Here is a 26,248-nt window from a genome sequence, read left to right on the forward strand (position 1 = left end):
TGTCCAAGATGAGGAATTTTGTCCTGTTAAATCACTGGCTGTTTTGTGGTTCTTTCAGTGATTATTCCAGGATTATTATTATTATCCTGATTATTCCAGGATTTCCTCTGTTGTGGATTGCACTTTGGTCTTCTCTGGTAGTCATATTGTTACCGATTTTAAAATGGTTTGTAGTGTCTCTGTAACCTTGCCCATTGGCAGGGCTTTGTAAGCAAGCCCTTCGTAGAGATTACTGGACAGGAGAGGAGGCTGGGCTGAAGTGAGAGGGGGCTAGGCTGAGGATCTGTCCCTTCAGCCTCAAGTCCCAGTTTGAATTAAAATAATGATGTGCCAGGAAACTCCTAAGACTTGAAAACATCAGTTTGCATCTCGTGGTAGAGATCTCGTATTTGAATTTAGAATGAATGAAGCACAAAAAAGCTTGCGGTGTCCTAAAGGGATGGAATATTTCAAATGAGGAGGTGCCTCCTAGAAGTGCCCTCCTTAATGATTTTCTGGCTATCGTATGATGCTGCATGTACAGGTAAGTGGCAAAATTTGGAGATATTTCAAGTCCAGCCAAGTCCTTTCCCATGCATGTGGTAAAAATATAGTAGCAGAAGGAACTGTGCTGGAGAGCTAATGGGTTGGATGCACTTGTTTTTGTTTTCTTTTCAGGACTATACCAAAGTTCATTAAAAAAATAAAAGCCTCTGACTACAAGGACAAAAATGTGTTTGGGGTTCCCTTGCTTCTGAACGTTCGACGAACAAATCACCCGCTACCTAAGGGCATACTGCAAGCACTGGACTATTTAAGAAGCCACTCTCTTGACCAGGTATGAACATGAAGCAGCCTAAAGTAGTTCCGGCTACTCCAAAGGAGCCAATCTCTGCTTCCAGCTTTTGTGAGGGACTTTCTTGCCTCCTAGGGCTCTGAAAGAGTGGAAAGGTGTAGGTCTGACCAGGCAGCCTGGGATTACCTTTAGTCCTATGCCGTGTTTCTGCCTTGCCTTGCTAAAATCATCTGCAGTCAGTTTGCTTGGTGCAGGTAGTCAAACAACTGCTCCTGATGAGGTAGCATCTCCCTGCTTCCTTAGGCAATAAACCTATCAATCACACAATATCTGTATTCCCTCTGTTCTCTGTTGCTGGTAGTGCTAGACCCTGTGTGAACATTACTCTTGTTTCACATGAAATGCACCACTAAGTGGAGATAATATATTAGAGCAGAGCTTGTAATATCTTTTTCTGGATCTCAAATCCGTATTATCCACTAAATGGAGATACCTGCGTGGAGGTGAAAGTGTCTGTCGCGTATGTTATTTCTGTAGCAAAGGTGCAAAAATGGGAGACCCCGTGTCATGGTGCATTATTAGTTAAAGATCTTTCTTTTTGCTATGCTCTGCAAATGTGTAGGTGTATAATATAATGCCAAAGTGCAAAAATGCGTGCATGCTGTGAGGTTAGTGTGCAGTTAGGTGGCATGCGCTTGAATGTGAGCAAACAGTTTCCGATGAGGGCAGCATGTTTCATTTTGAGGTCATGGTATCTATGCAATTAATATAACTGACCAATGAATATAAATACTATCTCAGTGACAAATTGTGAACCTTTCAGGAGAAGCTTTGTTGAGGTCTTTGTTGAGCTTTGTTGAGGTTCTCAGGGGAAACTTAGTCCGGGTTTTGCTTGAAATTGGATTGAAATTTATATTAAAAATAAAATCATAATTTCTCTCAGAATGAAAATTGCCCCTCGCTGACCTGTAGAGCTGTAGATCAGCAGGGGTGTTGGTGTACATTTGCTTTTGGGTGAACACTCATTGGTCCAGTAGAAGCTTGCAGCTCTAATGTGTGGAAAAAGCCCACTGACGCGAACTGAGAAATGTTGATAGAAATGACTTCATAAAGGAAAAAAGCATTTTTGGATTAAAGAAAAAGCAAAGAAACATGGAAATTGGTACCCCTCTCCAGCTGGTTTTAGGGACATCAGTCATGGTTTGCCCAGAAGAGCATGCTGGTCCTGTTGATTAAAAAAAATACTTTGATTATATAGATCCTGCCACCACAGGGCCTTAACTATCAAAAGGAAAGTGAAGGATCAATAACTTCTTGGAGATCTGAGTCCTGATAAAGCCTCTCTTTGTCTTTATTGTTTTCTTTTATTGGTAGGTTGGTCTGTTCCGAAAATCTGGTGTTAAATCCAGGATCCTGTCTTTAAGGGAAATGAATGAAACCAACCCGAACAATGTATGTTATGAAGGGCAGTCAGCATTTGATGTGGCAGATATGGTTAAGCAGTATTTCCGAGACCTTCCTGAACCCATATTTACTAGCAGGCTCTGCGAATCCTTCCTCCGCATCTACCAATGTAGGTAACAAAAGCTGTAATTTTCTAATTTCTGGAGTAACTTTATGTTGGCTTCGACATTCAGCTAGAAGCCCAGGGCCTGATTTTTCACGAACTGGGACCGATGCTAATCAGAGGATCAGGCTAGGCATGCCTGAAAAGGTGAGCTCTCTGGGTCTCTTAACTTAGAGACAATATTTGAAAACAGATTGCCAGTAGGCTCTAGAGCTAAAGCTTCTTTCTGTCCTTGAAAGGAGGAGTGGGAGAGAAGAGACAGTGCAACAACATATGTTGTAACAACCCTTCTCAACTGTGTTTTAAAATAGTTATTTATCTCTGCAAAATGAGGAATGAATCTTGTCCCCTTGTTCGTGGCATGAAATAGCTCCCTGTGCAAGAATCATGTTATAGTGATAAAATCACTTTATTAAGGTGCCCAAGCACAGTTGCTAGGAAATGGCATCTTTGTCTGGAAACATCAGCCAGTTTCCACCTGTGCTATCACTGTGATCATCTTTGAGACTCTAGCATTGAATGTATTTTTAAAAAGGTTCTGTCTCCAATACTTTGACAGCAAGGTATTCACTTTTTAAAAGCGACGAGGGGGAAGTAGCTTGCCATAGAGGCGTGTGTTGAAACATGCAAGTTTCTTCTTTTTTTATGAAAAGGTTTTGAAAATGCAAGATTTCTGAGAGGACTGTTTTTTAGCCTGTATTATGTGATTTTTGTCAACATGATCATGTGTGCTGCTGCTCTCTTGTGTATGGTGTAAGAACCTGAAAATGTAGTTGGATTTTATTTTTTAAACCTTAAGGGGTTTCAGGGTTTTTGTCTGAAAAGGTTCATTTGTTTGTTTAAAGGAAGTTTTCTTACTGTCAAAGCTGGTATATCGTTGCTGTAGCCGTGACCACACCATACCACCACCGTCTATTCCAGCGTCCTGATGCTGGGTGTAGGTGGATGCATAGAAAGAAGCGTGAACAGGGTGAGCATGTACAATTCTCCCCAGGTCTCCTCCTGTTTTCAGCCTGAGGGTTTCCCACAGCAAATGCCAGTGGTGTTTTCTTCTATAAACTTGCCCAGATTCCCCTTGAGAACTTGAGAACTCATAAACTTTTTGTATCCACAGATCCTGTCTGTGAGGGGTTGCACAGTTCCCCCATCTGATTGATGTGGAACCATTACTTTCCATTTATGATTGGACTCTATTGACCCTTCTTCGGTCACATGTTACCTGAGCACATGCCCAATTTAAATAACCGTACTTGGGAGAAAGGAAAGGTGGTGCTTTTGCCGAGAAGTATGTTTTGTATGTATGTATGTTCTGCATGTGCGCTCCTACTAAAGGAAACAGAAGTCACGCTCTACCCTTTGTAATGATGAAGAAAAGGAGGTATCGTCGTCTTTGTCATAGAGGACGAATGACAGAGTAGACTGCCCACACCTACTGTCCAGCAGAAGCTATCTGGACACCTAATCTCACTGTGCTTCACTGCAAATCAAAATATGCTGGCAAAACATTACTCCCTCAATGCTTGCCTGCCAGAACTGAGTTATCTGAGGGCATCTATTGACTTCATGGTCTGAAGGTGAAAGGAAAAAACAGTGGTGTAGGTATCTGCTTTAAACTATTATTCCAGAGTAATGTTTCGTGGGGAGATAGGTAAGCTGTTATTTGGATTATAACAAGAGCAAGTTTAGTGCAAATTTTTTAGCATGAGGTTCAAGACACGTTACAGCAAATTAAGCACCAGCATCACTGGATGTGAATGTGTGTATTGACAAGCAATAGGAGAAAACTGGGCTTGTGTGATGCAGCTGTAATAATGGCCTTAGCAAGCATTGTTTGTTGTGATCTAGAGTGACAAGAAAATGGATGCACCTACAGGTTCAATGTCCTGTGTGGGACTGTGTTGGTGGATGTCCTCTTGGACTTCCTCTGCAGTTCATGTGAGATTTTCGTGATTTTTTTTTTTTTTTATCCTCAGACTTGCCAAAGGATCAGCAGTTTCAGGCTGTCCAGGCTGCTATTGTCCTTCTCCCAAAGGAAAACCGAGAAGCTTTGAAAATCCTCCTGTTCTTTCTCCGAGATGTGGTTGCTTTTGTTGAGGAAAACCAGATGACCCCAACCAACATTGCTGTCTGTCTCGCGCCTTCTTTGTTTCACCTCAACACTCTGAGACGAGACAGTTCCTCCTCATCCACTAGGTATGATCATCTTAATGCTGGCATTGTTACTGTCGGTAGTTTTCCTCTATGTCTGCTACGAAGCGGGGCGGGCGGGAAGTGTACATGTCTTGGGGTTTGTCTCAAATACGATCGTTCAGGTCCAGCAGGAGCTCACCTCAGTCCATGCAGACATCCAGTAACTCATCGTCTAGTGCCTAGAACTATGTTGAGGCCCTCTTGTCATGCTCCCGACTAGTCTAAATGTGAGATAGACTGCCTTGCTTGTGACTGTTATACTCTCTGAGATCAGCTGTAGATGCAGGTGCCCTGCCCTGGAATTCAGCGTGCAGCACACTGTTTGCATTAGGCTGGTGCCGCAGATGAAAAAATATGGCTCTTTGCAGTGGTGAACTAAGCCCAGGTGCAGTCTTAAGGTCCTACAGATATTTGTCAGCTTGCAGGAATCCCTGGCACTAATGCTGCTGAGTGATAAGGCAGTGGTTTCTGCCAAACTGAGCTACAAAGATTCTGTAAATTTATCTTAATGAGCATAAGTATGTGGGTTGCATAACATCCTCCTGTTGTACGTGCAGGGAGGAAGATGCCCTTGGGCCAAAGTAGTCAAGTAATCTCTGAGAGCGTTCGTGCCTTATCTGGTCTCCTGAGGCAGGGTGTTTGCTTTACTCCATGTTCCTGCATATGGATAGACTGTATCAGGGTAAAGAGGACAGCTGGCTTTGATGGAAACATTGTGCACCCATCAGAGCAGCCACTTAATCTTCTCACATGATGATCTAAAAAGGTGAGACTAGGACTAGTTCCAGAGAGGTGCAGAAACTGTCAGAGGTGCCTTTGGCACCTTTCATGCTAATAATGCAGGCTCTGGAGAGCACAGAGAGGGGAAAGAAAACACTGAGGACTTCTTTTGAGTGGCACAAAACATCTGAAAAAGCCTGAGTGTAAATAGAGTGCAGGGCTACCCAGATCTCCCTGGGCTGAGCAGACACATTGCGGGTGGGGGGGGGGGGGGGGGGGGGGGGGGGGTGGACCAGCATACTTAGAGATTTGTGCCTTTGAGATTTTGGTTTACTTAAATAAATATTACTCTGCAATATTAGGCCCCAAAATAGAAATTGAACTTTCTCTTTGTTGTCACAGTTTGAAAGAGAGGTTGCTTTGAATTGTTAGCTTTTTTTATAACTAAGCATTAATGCCATAGTGCAGGTTTCACATGTTGAAAGGTAGAGGCTGACAGTTCTAACTTTGAGGAGCAGAGCTGAGGAGTCTTACCTTCCATCCTATTTTCAAGCCATTTGGCAGGAATGCACACAAATAAAAGTATCAGAAGTCAGGATGCTTATGAATTAAAAGAGGAGACTGGTTTTTGAAATGTCTTTGAAAAAATTGTGGCATGGTGTTTTGGGCCTAAAGATTTAAGCTGTTCTGCAAGGGCTTTGCAGGATATGGAAGAATCTAGCTATTTGATGCCTGCAGGCAAGTCAGGTGGGGGGGGGTGTCATTATTGTCTTTGGCCAAGTTGAGGAGCCCTCGCTACTGTTCGGTGACAGCCCAGGCACTTTTGGGGTATGCTGGGAGGATAATGGTTTCCACATACCTTGCTACAGTGGTGTAACACAAGCCTCACACTGCACATCTGGATCCGTCAGTGCAGAGCATGTCTGCTGGTGCCTCCTGGTCCCTAAGGAGGGCAGCTTGGTAGTACAAGGTACGCAGTCTGTAACTGTGGTTCGTAGCTCCTGTTAACACAGCCTCCCTTTTGTCTGTCTGTCTGTCTGTCTGTCTGTCTCCCCCCACCCCCCCCCCCCCCCCCCCCCCAATCCAGTCACAGGAAGTACAGCCTGGGGAAGCCAGACCAGAGGGAACTGAATGAGAACCTGGCAGCAACACAAGGCCTGGCCCACATGATAATGGAGTGTAACAGGCTCTTCCAGGTATGACACTTGCTGTAGCAAAGCAAAAGCACGGTGCAGGGTGAGGGGTGTTCCCACACTGAGCAGAAGTGTCAGCAAGGCTGTCTTGTAGGCTGTGCTAGAGGCCAGGCTGCCTCCATTCTCTTTATTTTATTATGTGTTGTCAAACATAATTCAGGTTTTTCCTGAAAGACTGTACAGGCAGGACAGGGCTAGTGAGGGGATGTGGGGCACAATGAGAGATGGTAGCAGGGCTAGTGTCTAAGGCAGTCTGAGATTCTGAGACGGCCGCACCATGGCATTGCAGCCACTGCTGCTGGTCGGGGGCGGGGAGGGGGTCAGAGTTGAGGTCCAAGGAATTCAGGAATTAATTTGGAGCAGAAGGATGGGGTGGACCAGAGAGGAAGGGGCAAAGCATGCCCTGTGTGGAGCTTTGTGTCCAAAGTTAACACAGGCACCTTGCCTTCCCGCTGGGCAGTTTTACCCAGTGAGCGGGCAGAGGCTGCACATGTGCGCATGGCCTAGAGATGTGGCATCAGCTTACTGCGCAACTGCAGCAGCAGCAGAGATGGTCCGGTGTGGCATGCAGAATGTATGTGGCAAGCGGCTGAAAGCTGGCTTTGATTGTGGGGAGGCTTACCACCATCTCCTCCCTGGTGGGATCTGGTTGAAGTTGAGGTTCTGCCACTGGGTTTGGCAGAGCAACAGTCACTGAGCTGGACCCCATCCCACAGACCAACTTTCCGGCTTGACCACGGCTACGCTGCATCACTATGGACTTCTCTGGCAATCCCTGGACTGTTGCTGACTCTGGTTACCATCACTGGCACCAATCCTGAGCCTGACCCTGCCTCCTGACTCACATTCAGGCCTTGGCCCTGCCTTGCTGCCCTCACTCAGGTACTGTTTGTTGTGTGAGGGGGGGGTGCTGTCCTCACTCACAGGGGCTGACCCCCCAATATAGCCCCTGAACTGAGACACCAGCCCCAAGGCTCCCTACAGCACTGACACCTTCTCCTTCAGAAGAAGATTCCCTCCCTTCCACACACACACCCACCATAATTATATTATAAAAATATATTTTCTATTTCCCATTATATAATAAATATTTCTTTATACATAGATTAAAAAAACACAGACCACACTGCCAGACCAACGAGTGACTTTAATGGCACAGCTACATCCTCTGCACAGGTTTAATCCCCAGGATGTCAAAGCCCTTGGCCATGACAGCTGCAGTGGCCTCACACAGCAGCAGCCTCCACATGTTCACCTTCACGATCTGGCCTACAAAAAAAAAAAAAAAACCAAAACAGGAGAGGATAGTGAGCAAGGAGTTGGTCAGGCTGTTCTGTGACAAAGCCCTTTTGCCCCACAGGTCACCTGTACTGCAGTGTGGGGCACATGCTGCATGCCAGGCCAGCACTCACCACTCTGCCTGTCCTTCTCGACACAGTAGCAGTTGTCATAGAACTCAGTGAAGGTTGTGGCCAGCTCATAGAGGTAGTCACAGAGCGTATGCAGCAACAGGTCTTCCAGGATCTTCTGCACGATCTCAGGGAACCTCAGGAGACACTTGCCCAGTTTCCATTCCTTCTCATGATCAAGGATGAGCACCTCCTCTCTGGCTGCCTTCTGCAGCATCTCCTCATCAATACTGGCCAAGCGAGCAATAGCTCTGAAATGATCCAAAACACAATCCACTTGTGAGGGTCCCGCTGCAGCTGGTCCTGTTTCCAGCTAACTTGCCCAGTCCTGGACTACAAGAGAGCAGTCTGCCCCAGAACACCCAGGGAGGTGCTGCGCTGCCCTAGGAGTCATCCTAGAGATGCTGCCAAGGCAGGGGGAGCAATGTTCTCTGGGCACACACGTGGGCAAGGACGGCCGATGCTAGCAAGCCAACCAGGGTGCCAGAAGAGGTATGGCAATAACCTGAGGTGAGCAACTGCTGAAACACAGGCTCTCCAGCCACTTAACCCTCAGTTCCTTAGGCCACCACCAGATGCTTCCATAGTTCCCTCCCGCTTAGCTAAAAAGCCAAGAATGCTTGTCACACAGAGGAGCCCCATTTCAGGTAGTATAGGACATCATCTGCAACGACAGGTAAAATTTTGCGTGGCTGACTTCTACCAACTACCCCAAACAGCACTGAGTCACCCCCCTGCCTCTACATACACACAAAACCCTCTGCCAAAAAAAAAAAAAAAATCAATCAATCACAGACAGCATCAGAGACCACCTTAAAGCCACTCACAGCATACATGATCTACCTGATCCGTGTGAAGGCATACAGCAAATAAGCAGCTGTATTTCCTCGGTCATCCAGCATCTTGTCAAAGGAGAATACATAATCGTTTAGTCTGTTGTGGGAGAGATCTGCATATTTAATACATCCGAAAGCAACTGATGTCTGGGCAGCTCTCAGCTCTTCCTCACTGAGGACCTGTTAAAATTTCAAAATAGGAGAGGGGTCAGAAGGAGGAACACTGTGCCAGCAGCACACAGCTCAGGTGAAAGCCCAGGCAGCTAAAGGGGTTTTACCCACAGGGTCCTCAGCCCCCAGCTCACACATGTCTTTACAACAAGGCCGCACAACAAACATTCAGCCCCCGCCATCCTTAGACCGCATATTGGACAATCCAAGCACTCATAAAAACTTTCCCTGAAGGAATAGCACTTTGTTAGCACGCTAAAGCACTTTGTGCCTAAGTCACATGAGCCCTAGGGAGATTTTCTTCTTTTCCCATGATGGCACCTCACCCTAACTGCTCCCAGATAACAACACTGATTTTGTCCACAACCCACACCACCTCCCGGGCAGTTTGCCAGTATCTGTGTTTTCAGCTTGCATCCATACTGTGGAAATCGCAAGTCTGTGAAGAAACCTGGGAATTCCTTAGGAAGGATAAGCAATTCATCATACCTTGTCTCGTTCCTTGTCTTTCAGCTTGTCCATGGCTCGTTTCAGCCCTTCTTCCAGCAGATCTATAAGACGCACTGTATCCCCTGAACGAGTTTTGAACTTTTTCCTGAAAACACACAGCCAAAATGACTGCCTGAAAAGACACAAAACACTCCTGCCCTCCCTCTAGGACTCCACATGTGCCCAGGCAGCTCCAGGCCACTCATCCTTCTTGAAGATATTGACACTGCTCAGACAGCTACACCTAGCAGAAAGTAAAAGTGTGGAAATCTGTCAAAACACCCATGGAGTGCAGCCATGAAAGCTCAAGACGGTCAGGAAGACCTGTCTCAGTCCCGTGTGTTAGGCAGGACGCAATACCGATGCCAGACCCCAGCCTAGTTCAGCAGTTCATCTTTATTCTTACAACAAACAAACATACAGCAAAACCACTCAGTCTGCAACTGCATGTAACAGTTACAGAGTGCACTGGTTTAACTGCACCTTCACAGATACCTAAGACCAACTCTGGAGTACGAAGGGCCTGGCCTGCGGCCAAGGACACAGAGGTTCTGTTCCTGCCTTTCACTGTACCTGCCACGAGGCAGGTAGAAAATAAAGGCAATTGCAGCCTTTATCCTCCCCATCTTCCATTGTTCCCATCAGCTTCCTCGGCACTTCCACCAGCCATTCCCACTGGCAACATGGGTACCCTCCCCAACTGCCAAGCAGCAGAAGCCAGGCCGAGCAGGGAGCCTCACTACAGCACCAGTGACTGTGTGCGTCAAAGGACCGTGACGTGTGCTCACAGCTACACATAACAGCATCGAATGTGGGCTTTTTTTTTTTTTTTTTTTGGCATGCTACATACATACTTTTCAACAAACAGGGAAAAGCAAGTCTTCTGCATTCACTCAAACATCCTCTTCAGAGCAGATACAGAGAAAAACTTCATTCAGAGACTTACTTGTCCTCTCCCAGCACCACTCCGAATGCAGCATGGGCCACTCTGGTCACTTTGGGATCATACCAGCCGATCATCTGTCCAGCTGCAAACACTGTTTGCAAATGCACCGACTGCGGGGAACAAATTCAACCAGTTCTCAACCCACCCCTTCAGGTACGTTTTTCTTCCCAAATGTCTCCTGCACCCACACCAAGATCACAAAGGACAAGATAAACATTCCTAAGGCTCACATCGCTTACAGCCTTATCTCCTTCACAATGAAACTTGAAATGATTTTAGCTTCACAGACAACTTCCAGTTGGGAAAGCCCCACTTTGTTCAAAGACCTTTCCTGAGCAACCATAAATTCCCATCACCACTCGGATATGGTGCGGACAACCTCACGGCCCTTGCATTTCCTCAGGTAAGGACAGTCTGTATAAACAGTACAAATCTCATTTTGGGATTAATCTGCTGAGATTCAGACATCACTCACTCCCAGGTGACAAGGTCTCCCTACTCATTTGGTTCTACGTGCTCTCCACAGAAATCACCAGTCACCAAACTAGGCTCACAGTTACACCAAGAAGGACAAGAGGCAATATACCAAGCTGAAAACCCCTACAGTGTTGTACCTACGTTACTCTTGCACCCATCATTTAACACACCTGAGGACCTGTAGCAGCAGTGACAGCCAAGGTTGACATACTCACCTGCCCACTATCGACAACATAGATAATGATATCTGCCTTCTCCTCACACAGCCTGTGTCTAAGAGCGGCTAAGTCGGATGTGTCGTATGTGTAGCCTCCATCTGATTTCATGATTGTCAAGGGGACTGAGCAACCTGGGACAAAGACGATCTTCCGCCCATCATCCACCTGGACGAATCCTAGAAAAGCAATGGAATAAATGGCCTGTCATATCGCATAGGGAGTTTGCAGGACAGGATGGGCAGAAACACTTCCCTTCCTAGATGCCACCAGGAAGAAAAGGCCACTCACATTCCAAATAACAGCGCAAATTATGAAAAAAAAAGAAGAAGAAGAGAAACTCCCTCCCTAGTCATCTCACATTCTGCACTGCACTTTCAGAACTCAGACAACTATGCACAAACAAGCAGATCTGGCCTTACCAAAAGAGACCTAATCAGATTTAAAACCTCATGTCACTGCCATCCAGATCCACCTTTACAGCCACAAAAACAGCATCACAAAATGGGGCATTAAAGGCAACAGAAACTCTAAGGAAATGAATACTAGCAGAAGAGACAGCAGAGATCAAACTGGTCAGAAGACTACAGATGCCAAGAGTCAAGGTAGTCACTGACTGCATATCCGGACAGGAACACGTAAACCCAGAGATTCCTTACGGCCCATCTGGCTTCTTGCCAGCCTGAAGGTCAACATGATCCTAAAATGCCACTGTCCCCACAGAGATTTCTCAGGTGCAAGCTCTCTTTCTGTGATGTGATTAGGCAGGAAGCAGCCAAAGCACATTACAGTAGTTGCAACACTAACACTGGGAAGTCTGTCATGTATCGCTCCTTGACTATTTATTGAGGCTAGAATAAATTCCAGTAGCACCTCATGCTATTTCCTACAAATATCACACAAAAAGATTAAAGCTTTCTGGAATGATCCATACAAGAATAAATTCTGCCAAAGCCTCTCCAGGAGGAACTCCACAAAAGATCCACTCAGGAAACATCGCTGAGAAAAAGAACAAGTGTGGGGAACATGCAACTCGGAAAACATCAGTCCTGAGCCTTGCCAAACAGGAGCGAGGTTACCTCGCTGATCCTGACAAGTGCAGAATTATTCCAAGACCGAAAGCCTCACCTTTGTCTTCAAATTCTTGCACAATGTCTTTCATCATTTCCTGGTAGTACGATTCCCCTCTCTCTGTGAGTGTAATGTCCAAGCAGGTGTAGATTTTCTGAAACTCTTGAGGAGGGAAACAGAACAAAATACTTTCATTAAATGCATGCAGTGAGAATTAGTGACATTTATTTACCGATGGGCACAGCAAGTCCTTGAAGATTAAAAAAAAAAAAAAGTCTCTTGGTCAAGCTATCAGAATAGGGCTCAAAGTAGGACTCGGGAGACAAAAGATTTAGCTGCACTCTCTTCAGAGAGCCCAATGCTTTGGTTGTATTGCCTTTTTATTTTAAGCTTCTCACAGAAGTGTGGCAGTGATTTCTTTAAAAAAAATAAAAAAAAACATGGGGGAGGGACTCATACACAAAGTGAGGAAAGCCATACCATTCTATTCCTGAGTCAAGTGTATCTGTATCTGGCAAACTCACCTTTCCGAGACACGTCGCATATCAGGTTCCATGCTTTGATGAAGTCCGGGTTTTTGCTCTGCAGCATCACCACACATTGGTAGGCACGCTTCTTGAATTCCTCCTCTGTGTCAAATCTCCTCTTGGATTCCTGTGGTGAAACACACTACATGAAAAAAGCACCTGCTTCCCCCTAAAACACAAATATTCATAACAGACTCTCAAATCATTCTTGTCTCAAATGACAGAGGCAGCATGCCTACAAAGTCCTTAAATGTGCCCCAAACCAAAAGCTCAAGACAAGATACAGCACACTTCTTTACCTATTAGTAGGTAATTGCCGTAATCTATTAAGAGTGATACACTTTGTTTCTCCAGAACTACACTGCAAATTTACAAAGACCCTCAATCTGCTTTTCAGATGTCAACATAAATATCACACTTATTTGCTAAGAGTACCTTGTAGAAAGCTTGGAGATCCCCGATGGGAGGAGAAATGGTCAAGTAATCTGGAAATTTGTCTTGGAGGTGAGCAATGAGCATTCCAAACTGGGTGCCCCAATCTCCTAAATGGTTTAACCTTGAAGCAATTAAAAAGGGAAATGTTTTCTCAAATATATATTTTAAAATACAGATATTTTAATATATATATTTTAAAAGAAGAAACGCACCTAATATCAGAAACCAAAAACAGGCAAAAGCCCCTGATTTCAGTGCAATGAGGTTGTCCTCACGTTGCTACACTTGCTCAGCTTGCTATCTTAGTCTTGCTATCAAGGATTATTTGTTATGTGCTTATAAAAAAGACCGATATAGATCAAAGCATACAGATAGGTACTGCAGAAATTTAGCGAGACAAGCCCTCCCCACCCAAACGCTGACTCTCACCTCAAAACATCGTAACCTGCAAACTCGAACAGGCGGCACATACTGTCTCCAATGATGGTTGACCGCAGGTGACCAACGTGCATCTCCTTTGCGATGTTAGGGGAAGAGAAATCCACCACCACCTTAGACGCAGCAACAAAGGAAAAAATGAATAAAAGACAAAGACCATTACTACATCCCACGTGTTCAGGGTGGGTTTCTCCGGGTGGGGGGAGGGCTCCCCTCTGCTGACCCGCAGGGCCCTGTGCTGCGCTGCCAGCAGCGCACAGCAGCAGAGAGGCAGGGATCATTCCCACGCTGACGCTCCCAGACCAGCTCAGTACCACACGCTGCCCCCAGGAGCCCCCGGCCCTAACCTGCATCCATCTCATCCACTGTAACAACCAGCCGACGTGCCCACCCACCTACTCAGCATATCCCCTCACGGGACAGTTTCAAAACTACCTGCAGCACGTGCGACCCATAGGTGGGCAGGATGCCTACGTGCTTACTGCCATACCTTTTTCCTTTTGCCAAGAGCTGGTGGTTGAACTCCATTCACCAGTAAACTGCTCAGCTGCTTTGATACAAAATCTTTTCTCAAGTGGACATTGATAAAACCTTCAGAAGAGAAAACCAGCAATGAGCACTAGGGCTGCAAAAGTGCCTCAGACCACTCCCCCCACCCCGTTCCCTTGGATCTCTGTTTCCTTGCATCAAGGACAAGAGCATATGAAGTTAGCTTGACACGACAAAACCATTTTCAGCAACAGGACAACAAAGCTGTCGCTAAAATACAATTTCTATTCACAGATTACGAGAGCCTGTTTCACACAACTATAGCCTTCACTGCAAGAGTCAGATTGTGCAAGCTAGACCATTGACATGACTTGTTTTTGCACACTGCCACTCACAGATGAATTTGTAAAAACGTTCTTTAAGAGAAATGAAATAATATTGCCAGGGTCTGCAGAATATAGTCCTTGGATAGGTACAAGGGCAACAAACTCTTTTGTCTCCCCTCCTTTTAAAGCAGCATCCCAAAATACATAGCACATCCCAAGCACCCTGAAAGGCTGCACCATGTGATTTCTGTGTGTATGCTGCAGGAGCGCAAGCCCTCTTACTTCTTCCTGGGTCACAGGGACACGAGAGATGCAGCAATTATTAACCTCCACCGCCCCCTGTCAGTGCTGAGGGGGCAAGGCCTCCTCACCGGGCGAGCAACAGCAAACGCACCAGGTCTCAGCCGAAAGGGCACACCGATTTCTGCAGCGAATTCACCGGATATTCGTCACTGATACCTTAAAGGCCAAAACTGATCACTTGAGGATCAGCAGGATGTTTTCTAAGTAGAGGGGCCAGGATTGTGCTTGTCAGTTCTAAAACAAACTAAGGTAGATTTTCTGCTGCTGCCCAAGTCTGAGGGCTATAAACCTCATCCAGACAGAGAAAGCTGAATCACCTCATAACTCTAGTTTTACATCACAGAACGGTCAAACTCAGCTCAGCTTCCCTGAATTGCAGTGTCAGCTTTAAAACATACAAGGGTCGTAACATGAAACTATCGTACCAGGACCGGCGATTTCAACCTTCTCGATGCAGTCATTGGCAGGAATATTTTTCGAAATCTTCTCAGCGATTTCTCTCGGGCTGACCTTCTGTTCCGTGGTTTTGAGCAGTATCTGAAACACAGCAAGAGGGTCCAGTAAAATCTGATCCTGCAAAACTTTCTATAGAATGAAACAGAAAGCATAGATCCTGCTGCCTTAAAATATCCTCGAGAGTCTGTAGCTCAGTAATGCAGACACATACAGAGAAAACCCTCCCTAACAGATTTTGCAGATTACATTAGCTCTTTCTATGCATAAATCTAACTAGTCTAACATGTTCACTCCCTCACACTATGGGCAATGAAAGGGTAGTACCAAATGTAAAAAACTTGTCAGGCTATTTTTCAACACATGTCAAGTGCTTCGGCAAATCTGGATTTCTTTAAACTAGTAGAAAGGGACAAACTCTTCAACGTAGCTACCACAGTCCTTAGCATTGCTTCAAAATCTTGTTCATCAGTCCTACATGTATCCTCAGTACTGCCAAGCTTCACTTCTGAAAATTTTAAACTGCACCTACAGTAGGTGCTGAGTGCACTTTTCAGAGCAAGTTTGCTAATTCATGATTTAAAGCAACCAAAGCAAACCTCCTTCAATCCTTCAGTCCTTAGACTCAAAAAAATAATCAACAACCCGAGCTACCAAGGATGACCTTAACACTGCCTGTTCTTCTTTAAAATGCATCAGAAGAACTGCCTGGGAAGTAGTTCGCCTTCTCCCTCCAGGCAGAAATGGCCTCCTAGGAGAAACTCCAACGGTACGATACAAGCTCACACCCCCTAGGTTACTCCACAATTTATCTGTCCGTTCCAGAAGCATCTTTTCACATAGCTTTTTGCAATTCTTAAAAAAGCAGCCTTTAGAAGGACCACAAATTGTCCACAAAAACCTACAATTCTGTGAGCCAGCACAATCCGTCCCTTGTAAAACACTCCATTCACACTGTATAAAATCTGCCAGACCGACGTGTTTCTGAACACATTTCTTATGAGAATTCTTAAAAATATTTTCCATTCTTGCTGCGACATGTTTGAAAATGATCTACCACCTCGCTCCCATGAGGGCCACAAAGAGCACGCCGCTCTCTGTCAGTTCACAATTTACACTCACTCCTGGCTTGTGGTCTGCTGAAAACAGGACTTCACACAAGTTTCAGTTTCATGCTTAACCTGCCATATATTTGGGCACAACAGGATCCTTACAGGCTGGTAAAGGCTTAGAATGGGGAAGAAGAGAACACCTCTAGCAGTCACCTTCAATGCTACTCAAACTGCAAACTGTAGGAAAAATAAACACACCACCAGATTACAGGCAATGTTATCTGAATCATTCCAAAAACAGGCACCACGCTGCTATTACTCTAAGGAGCGAGCATTGCTCCTGGCTCAAACCCCAGGCGTTAATACGCTAACGAGCTCATGGGAAAACAATACACATTTGTGAGGGCCGTTTCCACATTGGCGCGTTGAACGGAGAGGTTGCCGCCTGGCACGTCTCAGTGCTGCCCGGGAGTCAGGGCACTTCCTGCTCCTCTTGCAGCCGTGGTGACCAGCGTTCCAGCTCCGCGCAGGACCGGGAGGGATGTCTTGCTTGTTCGGCAAGGTTGAAGGGCAGACGTGCCACGGTGAAGTCCCTAAAACTGAGGGCAAAGGGGAAGTACACAACCAGCTGCTCTCGGAAATGACAGCACAGCATCCCTTGGCTCTGCTGCATGATTACACTGTGAGCGTGCTACACGTGTGAGTACTCCCAAGCTCAGGCCTAGCCCATACCTTTCTGGGAACAAACCCTGCCTACCTTTCTGGGAACAAACTCTGCAGCCAAGCCTGTTCTAGGAACCTTTATCCATCGGTACTGCTGACAATCCCGAATGAGAAACCCTGCCTCAAAGGCCCTCAAATGCAGGGGACTTTGGACACCGAGTTATGCAAACAGTGTCGACATTGAGAAGCCAGGACTGCTCGAGAATCCCAGCAGCAACTTAATTGGGGTAAAACAGCGGTCAAAAAAATGGCAAAGCTCTGGAAGTTTGTGTCAGTGCAGTCACCCAGGGTATTCCTCTGGCTGGAGCCCAGGCACAGTATGCTAATGAGACCGAAGGAAGACGGCACGTATTTGTGAGGGCTGTTTCTGCCCTGGCGCTTCAGACCAGGAGCCTGACGGCTGGCACGTATTGATGCTGCCCCGAAGTCAAACTCACTGCAGCAGGACAATGCACAGCAGCCACAGACAGCAAGCTGGGGCGAGCAGGATTTCACGTATTGCAGTGCAAGTCCGATGTCACAATTCACGGTCTAATCTTCATCAATGAAAGGGAATTAACAACAGACTACTTAAAAGTTCCTCCTGTTGAGATTGCAGGTTACAAAATAAAAGATCTATGATTACAAAGAGTCTATTTATTTACTCGAAGGTATCAATATATTGAAAGTTCGGATGCTTTCACACCTAGACTAGAATTTGCTACCTTCTCCCTCTCCCTTGCCCAGAGCCTGGTTTCACTTAAATATAGTCCCACCCCACTGAGCAACTCCCAGACTGTCTGGGTCCTCTCTGACCAAAGATCATCCAGACAGCAGCAATGCCGTAACTTTCAAAATAACCCTGCTGACACCAGCCAGATGAACAAAAACTCCCTCTTTTGCAGATGCTTTGCAGGCATTTTGTAAAGTGGAGCCCTTATTATAGTTACCTGAGAACTTCCAAGATGGCAGAAATCAATATTTTGCATTTTAGCTTTAAGTGCTTCATTCCAACTGGAATTTATATAAACCCTCACATGCCTTCATTAGATTGCTTTCTTTCAGCTGCTGGATAAAACACCTTTAAAACTCAGGCTGTTCTTACAGGGGCAGAAATGACCCTGAGAACAAGCCAAATGACACTGACACGCAACAAACGTGGGGGAGGTGTGTGGGCTAGAAGACTAAACTACAGTTTCCAAAAGGCTGCAAGATGCCTTTATTCATCCTCTTGCTTCAAAACAAACCTCTCTGCTGGACTCACCTTAAGGCTAATGCTTGGTTTTATTGGTGCTGGCCTGGAGCTCTTACTGGCATCCCATCCGTAACTCAGCTTCTGTGCGTCCAAATTACTGCCACCTACGATTCAGCGCTGCTTTTGGCCCCAGCCAGCCAGCCTGTCTGGGGCCGCAGACTGAAATTAAAACATTTCTTAAATTTGCACTAATTAATAACCATGTAATTCACAGAGTGCAATATAAATCCATCTAGCACCAACTGTCCTCCGCTCCTTTCTCATATTACTTTACACATTCCCAGAAAGATGAGCTACTCTGTAGAAAGAAGAGCTTACAAAAAGTATTCAGAAATACAGAGGCAACTCGTGACTCCTGCCGACACCCCCAGAATGCTTAACATGAGTAATAACACAGCAAAGTTTTAATTCTGTTCAATTTTAGGCATCTGGTACAGATGCTCTGTATGACATATTGCAGAAATCCACTTTGTGCCTGCATAAAGAATATTTAAGGTTATTCAGCTCCTCAGCTTGCCTACTGCTATTCCCTTTATAGACAGATGGCTACTGGAGAGGGCCTGGATATCCCTGACAAAGCAAACACAGATTCTCAGAGTGGCTGCCCACACCGGAAACCCTGGGTCAGGTCCGAAGCTAAGAACCGGAGCAGTGTGTCTTTTTTTTTAGGGGCCCTTCACTTCCTCCCATTTGCAAGCGCTCTCACCAAGTTTCAGGGCCACTAGCTTCTATCCCTTCCTTCACCAGTACCCAAAACCTTCAATTTTTCCTGTGTCATCAAAATACTCATAGATGGCATATTAAAGCCAGCATTTTTGGACTGCTACTTTAAATAAGATACACTGGAACAAGAGAAAGTATGGCCCAGTTCTAGTAGTAGTTATCTGACACTTAACAGTTACCATTAAAAACTTTCGAGCTATAGAGAGGATCCAGGGAGGGAGAAATAGCACTTCCTCAAAAAAATGGGAAGGAACTACAAATACTTGGCTTCTAAAACATTTCTAAAGTGCAGATCTGTGTCTTGTAGCAAAGAGGTACTTGTAGGTTAGTTACCCCACAGCAAAATAAATGTGTTTCTTGACTGTTGCTCAGTTAAAAGTATATATAGATGCCCACCAAGCATAGATGGGGGGGGCACACAGATTTCCCCCCAGCCTCGTCATATGCCTGGAGAGCGACAATCGTTAAGATAGGAAAATGAGCATAAACAGCGTGTGAACAGATGTGTAGGGGCCCGCAGCCCGCCCAGGTGTGCACACGGGAACGCCCGGGGGGGCTTTCTCCCTGGCACCTGCGTCAGCGGTCGGTCGGAAGCAGCACCGCTATGCACAAAGCTGAAGCAGCCATGTCTCCCACAGGAGGTGTGTGCAAGGGGGGAACTCGCACTCCCAGAAAAGGGGTGTGCGTTTGTAACCCGCTCGTCCTGTGAGAAAGGGGGGGGTTACACGTAACTGTGTGAATGTGTGCAGGAGTGCATTATAACTTCTTGCATTATAGAAGAGCATTTAGAGATATGCAGGTGTTTGTTAACATTTTGTAAATGTTTAGTATTCATGGTTTATCTACCATATTGCTGATACTGGTCCCAAATATATAGCTCACAAACTGCCAGATAATTACGTCACTATTACAACAATGCAGCACTTAGATCCCAATTTGATTTAAACCACGTGAACTGAGTAGTTTTTCTCCATGAAACACAGGTAGCTCAGACACTCTCTCTCCTCTCTCATGCCAGTCATCTAAACAGAGGTTTAAAGGCCCACTCCGTAAAGACCAGCACTTCCAAAAATGCCACAAACGCTCAATGAATTATCACCCCTGAGGCCCACAGCAGGCCTGCACTGGTTCAATTTTGGTGGTATCACATCAGCCATATCACATACAGTGCTGTCTATCACTGAGCTTCCAACAGACAACATCCCCATCTTTTCTTCTCTTTGGAAGATCTTTCAGATTTACCTGTGTTATGCCCATGGCACTGTTACACTGGTAATCCCCAAATTTGGGCTGCTGACTTGGTGTCACCACGAGCGGAGGGTTTTCTAAATCTGGGTAGGCAGCCTGAATGGCAGCTCCAAAGATCTCTTGAAGACAGCTGTTGATGTTGATCATGCTTCTCACTGGTTTACTTCTTTCCTCTTGAAGGCTCTGAAAAAATACCAAAATCCAGAAGGCTCAATTCACAGCATTTCAGGAGCAGCTACCTCCCACTTCTTCCCATGGCTGCCTGACAAACCACAGTTGACAGACTTGGCTGACACCTCTAGGCACAGCAGCAATATATACAACATTAAAATCATGCGACTCAAGCGCTGCCTCCCCCATTGAATCCTGCAGCACAAATACCTTCCCTGAAAGCAGGGCTGCACTACTTTCACACCTTTGTCAGTCGTCCCGTGAGAGACCACAGCCCGTCTATCCATAACTGGAGCGTCCTGTTACGTGGCTGTCCAAGACACGACAGGGTGAGCTTATTAACTGACCGAGACTTTTCACAAGGAAACTTTCTCTTTTATGAACCACAAAACACCCAATGTACCATCGACAATTAAGGCATCAGAATGCAGAATGAGCATGCTGTCACACATCACAAGCTGTAACAAAATGGCATCATTTACCTTGTCTCATTGTGGACAAAAACACATGCCACAGCAGTAATTCTTCATCCCCTTACCTTTCGAAGAAAGTTTAAGCGATATTTAAGTTTTGCGTTTTCGTCTCGTAATCCTTCCAAACTCGGGGAGACTCCCAAGCACCCAAAGTTCTTCAGGTGCTCAATTTCTGCAGTTAAGCACTTAATTTCGTTTTCCTGAAAAACAAATCAGATTGAAACACAACAGTTCTTGGAGAGGGGGAATAGAGGGCAAGAAGCTGAGATTTCTTGTACAGTTCTAGTTTTGTCCCATAAATGTGACAGTAACAACATATAAGGTGAATAATTCTAAACGATTAATGTTTAATGGTCGTTTCTATCCATGACAAAGATGGGAATTCTAAAACATTCTTTAAAAGATGTCAGTGAGATAACATGGCTTGATCTCAAGAGAGTTGTGCGAGACAGACAACAGGCTGGGCTAATAAAATACATTCCCCAAATAAATGCTTTCTCATGCTTTTTTTCATCTCATAAAAAAGTCCAGTATTATAACCTGAAATTCCTTGAAGGCTCTTTCAGGCTTCACCCAGTTTCATCATCTCAAGAGCTAGGTCACATTTTCTCTTCCAGAGGGTGAAACCACAATCACCTACACAATGCCAGCAAGCTCAAACCCAACTAGAGACAGAAATGCCAGGAAGTGCAGTGTGCTGCTTCAAAGGAGAGTGTGGGGCCAGCTCTGCAGCACGCACTTGCTTCCACCTAGTCACACAACCTTTCCTTCCTTACCTGCAGCGTGGCTTCTCTCTCAAAACTGACACAGGGCATTCAGGAGAAATGTGGAATTTCAGGTGCACTTCTATGCTCCAAATAAATTTCAGCATTTAGCTGTCCCTCAGATTTGCATCCTCCATCCTCTCTACAGCCAAAGAATTTCTACTCGGCACAGCTAGAGCAAAGGGATTTCCCTCACCCCTCGAGGCTTCGCAGCCTGGGACACATGCAAATATGTTTCAACATATTTGCCATTTTTCTCATCCAGTTCCCTAAGGAAACCAGGTACCTGAGACTTCATCTCTGTTGTCTGTCTCTTTTCCTCCCCTGTAATAGGGGAGAAGTCTGAAAGCTACTGAAAATTTAAGCAGCCCACTGCCTCTATGGAGCAATGGTGGCCAGCAGGCATCCCCCAGCCTGACTCTCCAGCCTCTCATCTGACTCATCCGGCCTCTTGTCTACCAAAACTCTCGCAGCAGGAGGCAGCTCAGGCTATTATAGTAGATAAAAAAAGGCCACCAAGGCTTATCAGAGAAGGACTCATTTATTTTGTTGCTCCTGAAACAATCAGCGTATTTAATTAAGGAAAAATATTTGGGCCCTCACACTTTCCGGCCTTGTATTTCCACCTGAACAACAGCTCCCATGTATGCCAGCATAACTAACTGTAGATGCCCCAAAAACACAAGCTGGGCCGTAATAACTTTAAGATTGGCCTGTATATGGAACATGATGAAAGCCAGTACTTTTGAGGTCATTCTTCACTTGCTCTTGAGCTTCAGTGCTTCCGTGGCACTTGACAACCTCAAAGTCTCCTCTGCTACAGGAGAACAGGATGCTTCCTGCAGGTTCAGATGTGAAGAAGCAGGACTTTGAGAAAAAAGACTTTATCAAAACCTCTCTGTATTAGCATTTACCTACCTCAAGTCTTTTGATAGCACAGCAAAAACTCAAAAACCCCTCAAGCTTTTCCTTTTTTGTCCTATTACTTTATTTCAAATAGTGCAAGAGAGATCTCACTGCCTTTTTTTACAGGTATTTCACTGTAAATTTAAGCAAGCACTATTGCAACAAACTGACTTAAAGGAATATTAGAGCAGTGACACAGATAATTCAAGTTTAAACTTACAAAAAAAAAAAACCCAAAAACAAAAACGCTCCCACCGAATGTGCACAGGAAGAAAAGCACAAAGATATGTTCTTTTCTTATTACCACATTATCTATAAATTCTGCATCCATGCAGTATTACCTGCTCTCTAGCCAAGCGAACAGCTTAAGGATAGATTAGCTAGTCAGACACCCAGGAGAGTTTTGCACACATGATAAACACGACTGGATCCAGATTTGCTTCCTCCTTTTAGAACTAACATCACTACACACCCTAGCCAACGAGCAGGTCACTCCTGCTCCTCCCGCTGTAAAGACTCCCCCCTCGAGCTATGGCCACTGAGATACTTCAGTACCATCGGCAATCTTGTCAGAATAGAAATTCATTCCCAATTGTCCAACACAATCAAAAATGTCCCTGGTCACCCAAGGTATGACTTGCAGGAGACAACATACCCAGTGTCTTACCAGAGTTCCTTTCCATATTGCTACACTACACTACGCTACACTACAAGAGAGGATGAAGACAGAGGTTCATCCACATGTGCAGCCAGAACCTAGACCTCAAGGGCTCTCAGGAATCTCTGACCCAAACAGCATTTCCCACACCAAATGAAGGTGACAACTCATCCCCTAACTGCTTGGATTTGGCCAGGAGGAAAAAAACCCTAATACACTGGCACAATTCACTGAGTCCCATCTACTTCTCTCTCAGCCCACACTGCCATGTTTTCCCACCTTGTTTTCTGCTCCTCTTCTTCAGAAAGTTTCAGCAATCCTCTGAGTGTGAACTGAAAGCAAAACGTTTCATCGCACAACAGTCTAGCTGGCTACCCGAATATTGCTGCTGTCATTTAAGTCTCCCTTCTTGTGCTCATCAGCAGCTAACACAGATGACGAACTAAACTTTTCATTCAAAACCACTCAGCAGAGAAGGCTTGTCTCAAAACCAGCAATGATTACTTTGCGTACTGATTACTTTACTTAACCCCAGAATCGATGGGGTTAAGGTCACAGCAGTTGGGCTAGGACACCACAGGGCAGAGTACAGCTAACTGCTCCAAAATGGCAACCAGAAGAGCTTCCCAGTAAGTACCTCATAGGCTAGTGCAGGGGATAACACCACTCAGGGCCCCCCACCCCATATTCATGTGCCCAGCCCACCTGGAAAAAGGTCATTTAGACACTCATGTGTCAGAAACACCCCTTGTCACGGGAGTTACTACATTTATCCTGTGATAAACCTAATTCGCTAGCAAATCACCTACAAACACTGGGTATTACTAAAGGGGTGTTATAAATTCTGCCTTCTTTCTGAAAACCAAACATTAGAGCAGTTCCTTTCTCAGAGTACCATCCAAGTGAGGGAGGGAGACAAGGCCCTTACATCTCTGATCTGCAAAATACGACTGAGAAAAGGAGGGACAAAGCTGCTGATCTCACTGCTGTTCAGGGAATAAAACTTCACCCCCTAGATTACTCTACCTACTCTACAGCCCTGGACATGTCACAACTTGTCAATAAAGGGTCATACCTGATGACCACCTCATGAGAAGCTGCGGGAACTACATGAAGTCATGCTGACATCTCCAAGGGCTCTTTGGTCAGCTGAGTACTAGAAATCTTCCCCTCACCTGTGAATACAAAAAAACTATAGCTTTCTCGAGACCAAAATCATCCTTACAGTTTCTGTTAGCACACAAGAATGCCTTCCAAACACCCCACCGAATTAATGCGGAATGTACATAAGCTTCTATCTCTGGGAGAACAGCTTTCCTCCATCACATTAAGGAAATGAAAGAGAGAGAAAAAACAGCCTGAGAAAGCCTGGCAAAGGGGTCAGGACACCTCTCTCACATCCCTTCCTCCTTGCCCCCTGCACAGTTCTACCTCCTCCTCCTACTGCTTGTCCGACCCTTTGCTGAGCTGGCTCAGTGCAGTAACCTGGCACACATTTTCATCTCTTGGTTGGGTGATTTTCCCACAGGACTAATGATTCCCGCTGGCTCACAAAGGGCTCTGGAGAGCTGGAAGCAGGCAGGCAAACAGGACGCATGTGTCTTGGGAGCAAGGCGTTAGTCACTTCAGTAACTCCACACAGCCTCCTATGAGCCTCCTGGAGTTAAGAGCTGATTGCTGCCTCTGTTATTCTGCTTCACAGATGGTGACTGGAAATTGTGCACTGACGAAAGACCAGATAGCAGCAGCAAGGGGGAAGAATACCTTGGCAGAATAACACCTTAGGTGCCCTTCCTCTCCTAGCAGCTAAAGGAGAGATACAGAAAGAAAGGCAAAAAGAAGTTGCAGAGATTGAATAGTCAGATTTACCTCAGTATTTCATGGCAGTGCCCATCTTATATCTGAATTGAGATTCAAAAACATACTAAAAAGTTACTTAACAAAACATGCTTACAGCAGGCAAAAAAAACCCACAGGCTAAATGCTGGGAAAGCTCTCAGTAATGTGCTTAGGGCAATATAAGAGAAGCTAGCCTATACAAAGGACTCAGAGTTTTCGTGAAGCTGCCTCGGTCCTCTTATCAACATCACTGTTGGCTAAGGTAGGCCTGACAGTCTGAAGGCTTTCTTACTGTAGAAAGGGAAAGGCTTGTCGACGTCTTTCCTCCCAACCCAGAATACCTTATGGTTGCAATAATCCCGTACTAGAAAGTGCAAACTAGTGTTAATGTAACTACTTTAAAGAGATCATCTGCAAGAGCTTCCCCCTGCCCAGCTCTGCTCTCCCAGCGGCGGCTGCGCTGCGCCCGAGGCGAGCACCTCCGCCTCGGCGCTCCTGCTGCAGCCCAGCCCCTCCGCCTGGCAGCGGCCCGGTTTCTGCCGGGTGCCGCCACGAGCAACAGCGCAGGGGCTGAGGAAGGCAGCTCGTCCGTCACCGGTCGCCGTGGAAATCGCCTCGCGGTGCTGCTGCCGGAAGGGTTTCACACAAACGCCTCTCCGACTGCCCCTCCGCTGCACGGAGATCACTCACCCGACCCCGCGGCGCCAGGATCTGGCGAACGGGCGGGTTCTGCTGCGTTAACCGTCTCAGCTCAAGGAAAAGGGAAAACGCGAGGAAGGTGTTCGCGCCTTTGTCTGCTTTCCCCCCCCTTTCAGTGTTAACACCCCTTCGTCCCTTTTAGTTCCTAAAGGATTTTCCCCGTTTCACGCGGTGAGAAGTCCCCGCGCAGCCCCGCACGCCGCGCTTCTGCTGGGGCTTTCCGCGGTTCCTCGCGAACTCGCTGAGCGACCCTCTCCCCCCGAGAGGCGGCCTTCCCCGCACTACTCCGTTACGGGCTGAGCACTCGAGGCCCCTCCACCGCGTCCGCCGACCGGCGCCGTTACCGTGCGCCGCGGCAGCCCCGCCCGCGCCCCCCCTCCCCCGGCGGGGCCTGACCTGCCGCGCGAGCCGGGCGGCCGCCTGCGCCACGCGCGCCTCCATCCTCCCGCGCCGCCCCGCCCGCCGCCGGAACCGGAACCGCGCGCCGAGACGGAAGTCGCGCCGGGGCAGCGGCGCGCAGCGTCCTCGCGCGGCGGGGCGGCCTCGAGGCCGCCGGCGCGGCGGGCCGCGGCCGCTATGACGTCACAGCGGCCGTTGGCGGGGAGCGGCGGGCCCGGCCGGGGGGAGGAGCCTCCCCCACCGCCGTCGTCGGTGCCGCCGCGGGGGCCACGGGGAAACGGACGCCCGAAGGGACTAGGGGCAGGGCGGGGAGGGGGGAAACGGGGGGC

General features: G+C 46.6%; 2 protein-coding genes across 6 annotated transcripts in view; one reads left to right on the forward strand and one right to left on the reverse strand.

Annotated features, from left to right (window-relative positions):
- The window catches only part of LOC112982213 (rho GTPase-activating protein 7-like), a 26,179-nt gene extending 13,643 nt beyond the window's left edge, over positions 1-12,536 (forward strand). Inside the window, exons 7-12 of one of the 3 annotated variants that reach the window (XM_064520840.1) lie at positions 658-817; positions 2,150-2,348; positions 4,316-4,535; positions 6,340-6,448; positions 7,162-7,327; positions 9,375-12,536. In XM_064520840.1, coding sequence (XP_064376910.1) covers positions 658-817; positions 2,150-2,348; positions 4,316-4,535; positions 6,340-6,448; positions 7,162-7,179 — 706 coding nt within the window. In that variant the 3' untranslated portion in view covers positions 7,180-7,327; positions 9,375-12,536. Of the gene's footprint in view, positions 1-657; positions 818-2,149; positions 2,353-3,187; positions 3,595-4,315; positions 4,536-6,339; positions 6,449-7,161; positions 7,328-9,374 lie in introns of those variants that run through there. The other 2 variants (XM_064520841.1, XM_064520842.1) reach the window with 2 other exon arrangements.
- RARS1 (arginyl-tRNA synthetase 1) lies at positions 7,573-26,065 on the reverse strand. Of its 3 annotated transcripts, XM_064520846.1 has the most exons (17): positions 25,917-26,013; positions 24,058-24,157; positions 23,262-23,314; positions 20,720-20,854; positions 20,005-20,193; positions 15,003-15,114; positions 13,950-14,050; positions 13,451-13,572; positions 13,022-13,142; positions 12,584-12,713; positions 12,117-12,221; positions 10,989-11,167; positions 10,297-10,406; positions 9,351-9,456; positions 8,698-8,870; positions 7,858-8,105; positions 7,573-7,714 (listed from the first exon to the last, which is right to left on the reverse strand). In XM_064520846.1, the coding sequence occupies exons 5-17, from the start codon at positions 20,155-20,157 to the stop codon at positions 7,605-7,607; spliced, it is 1,770 nt and encodes a 589-aa protein (XP_064376916.1). In that variant the 5' UTR covers positions 20,158-20,193; positions 20,720-20,854; positions 23,262-23,314; positions 24,058-24,157; positions 25,917-26,013; the 3' UTR covers positions 7,573-7,604. The 3 variants fall into 3 exon arrangements, with proteins under 3 accessions (XP_064376916.1, XP_064376915.1, XP_064376913.1); XM_064520845.1 differs by lacking the exon at positions 23,262-23,314; XM_064520843.1 differs by lacking the exons at positions 23,262-23,314; positions 24,058-24,157 and having other exon boundaries at positions 25,917-26,065.
- Positions 26,066-26,248: the final 183 nt, after the last annotated feature.

The sequence above is a fragment of the Dromaius novaehollandiae genome, chromosome 15 (genome assembly GCF_036370855.1).
Source record: "Dromaius novaehollandiae isolate bDroNov1 chromosome 15, bDroNov1.hap1, whole genome shotgun sequence".
NCBI lineage: Eukaryota > Metazoa > Chordata > Aves > Casuariiformes > Dromaiidae > Dromaius > Dromaius novaehollandiae.

Coding starts and splice junctions, on each gene's coding strand:
- RARS1 (XM_064520843.1), bottom strand. CDS start 25,961: ATGGAGGCGCGCGTGGCGCAGGCGGCCGCCCGGCTCGCGCGGCAG. Junction 13,573..13,949: donor CTCTTGGCAAAAGGAAAAAG/GTATGGCAGTAA, acceptor GCTGCGTCTAAG/GTGGTGGTGGATTTCTCTTC. Junction 10,407..10,988: donor ATGTTGTCGATAGTGGGCAG/GTGAGTATGTCA, acceptor TGTTCCCCGCAG/TCGGTGCATTTGCAAACAGT.